This window comes from Urtica dioica, chromosome 8 (assembly GCF_054948205.1).
Source record: "Urtica dioica subsp. dioica isolate 48M chromosome 8, U.dioica_male_clone48M_v1_H2, whole genome shotgun sequence".
NCBI classification, from domain to species: Eukaryota; Viridiplantae; Streptophyta; class Magnoliopsida; order Rosales; family Urticaceae; genus Urtica; species Urtica dioica.
The window spans coordinates 34,887,044-34,892,094 of NC_142763.1; the positions used below are offsets into that span (position 1 = coordinate 34,887,044).

The 5,051-nt window shown below is 39.4% G+C and overlaps 1 protein-coding gene across 1 annotated transcript; it reads left to right on the plus strand.

The window, feature by feature from the left end:
- Positions 1–2,863: 2,863 nt before the first annotated feature.
- LOC149389484 (putative inactive chitinase-like protein LaCIC) lies at positions 2,864–4,809 on the plus strand. Its single transcript, XM_089621713.1, has 3 exons — positions 2,864–3,330; positions 3,407–3,560; positions 4,254–4,809. Exons 1-3 carry the CDS (start codon positions 2,913–2,915, stop codon positions 4,651–4,653), a joined length of 972 nt encoding a protein of 323 aa, XP_089477839.1. The 5' UTR covers positions 2,864–2,912; the 3' UTR covers positions 4,654–4,809.
- The last annotated feature ends 242 nt before the right edge of the window (positions 4,810–5,051 follow it).

A 5,051-nucleotide genomic window follows, 5' to 3' on the forward strand; every position in this document is an offset into this window, starting at 1 on the left:
TTAAAATTTATAACTAATTTAAATATTTGTGTAAACAAAACTAATTTAAATATTTATAAAATTTATAACAAATATATAATTCATTTATAACTAATTAATTCATTTATAATTTATAAAATTTATAACAAATATATAATTCTATAAATATAAATTATGTAAATATAACTAATTAATTCATTTACATTTATAACTAATTAATTCATTTATATTTATAACTAATATATAAATAAAGTTATATATATATATATATAAATAGCTAATATATATAACTAATATATTAATTCTATAAATAACTAATATATATATATATATATATATATATAAAGTTATAAAAAAAAATTACCGAGATGTATGTGACGGAGCGTCGGAAAGCGGGGAAGCGGACAAGGACGGCGTCGGCGGGGAAGCGGCTACGGCGTCGGCGGCGGAGCGGCGGAGTAGTGGCGGAGCGGCGGAGGAGCTGCAACGGGAGAGAGAGAGAGAGAGGTAAGGAGAGAGATGTGAGGAGAGAAAGAGAAGTGAGGAGAGAGAGACAACCGGGGAGGACGAGGTCGGCGTCGACGGTGTCGGCGGCACACGGCGGAGGAGGGCACACGGCGGACGGACGGCGAAGAGGAGAAACAGAGAGAAAATGGCCATTTAGGTTAAGAAAACGAAATGGGGGAACTCGGTCGCGATCTGGTATTTAAAGACATTTAGCGACGACTAAATCGTCGTTAAATGATTACATATCGTCGCTAAATGCACTTAAATAACCAGGTATTTAGCGACGACTTCTTCGTCGCTAATAGTTTTCATAGATATTTAGCGACGATTTAGTCGTCGCTAAATCATTTCGTTTTAATGAAATGGGAGGGATTTTTCCCTCTTTAAAATTCGTTAAAATTCGAAATCATTTAGCGACGATTTATTCGTCGCTAAATGTATAGCGACGACAAAAAAATAGTTAGCGACGAGAAAATCGTCGCTAAATATTTTCGTTTTAATTAAATTGGAGGGATTTTTCCCTCTTTAAAATTCGAAATTAATTCTACATTATTAGCGACGATATTATCGTCGCTAAATGAATTCACAAATCATTAGCGACGATTTGATCGTCGCTAAATATTTTCCCGCGAACTTAGCGACGAAAAAAAAGAATTAGCGACGAGAAATTCGTCGCTAATTATCTTTGCCGCCAAACTTTAATATTTTTTGCACCAAAAAATCAGCGACGCTATTATCATCGCTAAAAGGGTGATTAACGACGATTTATTAGCGACGATTAAGTCGTGGCTAATAGTTTCGTCGCCAAATGTGGTATTTCTTGTAGTGTAAACGTCGAACAAGTTTTGAGTGAAGAGATTGGAGTTGATACCCGTGGTCATGATTCAGGTGGCGGCTCGTCACACGGGGGTAGCGGGTCACCATCACACGGGGGCGACGAGTTTCAATACACGGACAGGGAGCAATCCTGGGCCGGAGGATCTCAATACCAGGGCGGCGGGTCTCAATACCAGGGTGGCGGGTCTCAATACGGGGATGAGCTATTCAATCCGTTCTTTTTTGCTCCGGAAAGTGGAGGAAATCAAGGTGGAAACCAAAGAGGTATGAACGATGCGATCTCAATGTCGGGTAATAATGAAATAGATATATTGACTTCAGAATTTGGAGGGTTCTCTATTACACCCGACGGCTCCGAGATTGGTTATCCACAGTTAACGGCGTCATACGACCCTTACGAGAATCAGTATTACTCATCCTACACTTACATCCCCGTCCCTGTCCCCGTCCCCATAATACCCGTGATCGCAGTGGAAGACACACAGGAGTCTTACAATGGGTACGGTCAAACCCCTTTCACACGTTGGGAGGACGGTTATCCTCCGTACTCGCGTCCTATTAGTCTTAGTAAGGAGTCCTACGATTATCACTTCCGTACGTGGTTCAACACATATTCTAGTTCCATGACGTGGTACCAGTATAACATGATGGTGGATGATCAACCGCGCTGCATATTCGGTTTCCTTTTTTTTTGTCTGAATCCCTCTCGGTTTCCTCTTCGGTAAGCGGTATCCCCCCAAAATTGGGGTCCCGGTACGGTAACGATAACGGTACGGAGAACCTTGGTTATAGCACCGATTTGGTCGACTGAAATAAAAGAAACGGAACACTCCGTTTCGAAAAAAAAAAAGTAAATCAATAGCTCGTTGGGACGTTTGAGCTCACAAAAGTATTTTGGTGTAAACCAATCTTGATACTTGCCCCTTTTCAACGTTATTGCTAATGTGTTGACTATTGTGGCTAATAATAGGCGTCTATTATTATAATTTTAGTAAGGCGTTTAAGTACAAACATCAATGCGTGGTAATAAGAGAAGCTTTCTGCTCTTCATAGTAATTTATTTTGAAAAAAAGAATAGTTTTTTTTTTTTAAGTATTTATAAAATTTTAGTTGTTTTCTTATCAATATTCTTAAATTTTTTTTTTCACCGAATCAGATTTGAAAAATATTTATACCCTGGCATATCTTGTTACTAATAAATAAAAATATCGCCGCAACAACAATTAACATTAAAATCAATTACATTGTTTATTTTTTTATAGTATTTTGTTTTTAATATATAAATTTTAGGTTTGTATAGAACTGTTTTTTTTTATATTTATAATGGAAACAAAAAAAAATATCAATAATCCATGGCCATTTTACTAGTAAAATTAATTTAATAAGAATATGCTCTACAACCCTTTTTCACCTGCAGTTGCATGTGACAACTCGTCTTTTTTCTTACAGAAAAAACAAATCAATATTTTAGTAATCCTCCATCTACCGATACGACAAAAAAGATAAAATCAACACCCGCCACCACACTCAAACTCAACTATAAATACAGACACAAGTAAACCCCAACAAATCAAAGTAAAAAAGAAAACATGAAGTTCTCGAGTGCCTTAACCATTCTTCTTCCTCTACTCCTCTCGCTGGCGGCGATAGTCGCCGCCGAGCAATGTGGACGCCAAGCTGGCGGCGCCACGTGCCCCGGCGGGCAGTGCTGCAGCCAATTCGGGTGGTGCGGCACCACACCGGAGTACTGTGGGGGCGGGTGTCAGAGCCAATGCGGCGGAAGCCCACCCGGAGGGTCGGGCCTCGGGAACCTCATATCGAAGGCGACTTTCGACGACATGCTCAAGCACCGAAACGACGGGGCTTGCCCCGGAAAAGGGTTCTACACATACGACGGTTTCATCGCCGCTGCCAAGGCGTACCCGAGCTTTGCCACCACCGGAGACGATGCCACGAAGAAGAGGGAGATCGCCGCTTTCTTGGCCCAAACCTCACACGAGACCACCGGTAACATTATTTAATTAATTTATTAATTTTATTGTGGAATGAATTTTGTAGCTGATTTTAATGGTTAATTAATTAGGAGGGTGGGCTAGTGCGCCTGATGGACCATACTCGTGGGGCTATTGTTACCTGAGAGAGCAAAACCCTGGCTCAGGTTATTGCCAGCCTTCCTCAACTTGGCCTTGTGCTGGCGGGAAACAGTACTATGGCCGTGGTCCAATTCAACTCTCATGGTAACAAAAAAGTTATACATTCAACCCTCATGATGAATAAATAGTGTTATTCGTCATGTAAACACTAGCGTACGTAATTGTTTTGTCTTTCTTTAAAAGTAAGAATCAAATTAAGAAATATATATATAATGGGACAGAGAAAGTTTCATGGCATAAAGCGTTACATGTATTTTACATTAAATCTAGTACGATAAACGAAACATCATTCTACGAATTAGTTCATATACTGTCTAGCTTTATTAGTCAAAATAAGTATGTCAATCAAATTGATCAGTTATTAATTATTAGCTAGTGGTATATAGTGATAAGCTGTTTATAAATTATAAGCTGTGTTAAAAAAAGTATATCATCAGGTTCACAACACTTGCTACTTAAATTAATTTTTTTTAGAAAAATTATTCTTTAGAATATTAAAACATTAACTCTTTGTTACTTGATTAAAAACCGCATTAAATTACAATCAAAATTAACATAAATTGTAAAAAGAAAAAAAAATGAGACTATTTCACTTCTAAATTAAATCCATTATAGTGTTACATCTCATATGGCCAATCATGTTCTAATTCTAGCCACGTTACATATTTAATAAATGACAACAAAAAAAATAAGAAGATTAAGTCAATAATTCAATATTCCACCGTCGTTTTAAAAATAAATTAAAATTTTATTTTATTGAAACCCTTGGATTATCAGGAACTACAACTACGGGCAGTGCGGCAGAGCCATCGGCGCGGACTTGCTGAACAACCCGGACCTAGTTGCGACGGACCCGGCGATCTCGTTCAAGACGGCACTGTGGTTCTGGATGACGGCGCAGAGCCCGAAGCCTTCGTGCCACGACGTGATGACGGGGCGGTGGACGCCTTCGGGGGCGGACCAGTCGGCGGGGCGGGCCCCGGGCTACGGCGCGGTCACCAACATCATCAACGGCGGCCTCGAGTGCGGCAAAGGCCATAACGCCGCCGTTGAGGACCGCATCGGCTTCTTCAAGCGCTACTGCGACATCTTCGGGGTTGGCTACGGCAACAACCTTGATTGCTACAACCAGAGGCCCTTTGGCAACGGACTTACTGATCATCACTCCGCTATATAAAAAATTATTAATTAAATGCTTTATGAAATCTAGTACCTACGCGGCTACGCGTTTGCGTGTGAGAGTGAGATGCATCTTTGTTTGTATGGTAACCAGAAATAAAATAAAAAAATAAATAAGATGGCTCTATGATTGCCATCGTAAACTTGGTCATCACTCCGCGTGTAATTAAAAATGCCTATCGACGACGTCATGGCTTGACGATATCGATCGACGTCATCACTGCTGCGTTTATTTATTGTGATATGTATTATGTAGGGTGTCTGTGTGTGGGATATTATTATGGTGAGAGTGAGACATATGAGAAAGCAACTAATAAAGAATAAGATAAGAGTGAATAATTGCTATAATATCGTAATAAACTTTATCAAGTGTGTCTTAATTTCTCGCAAAATCTA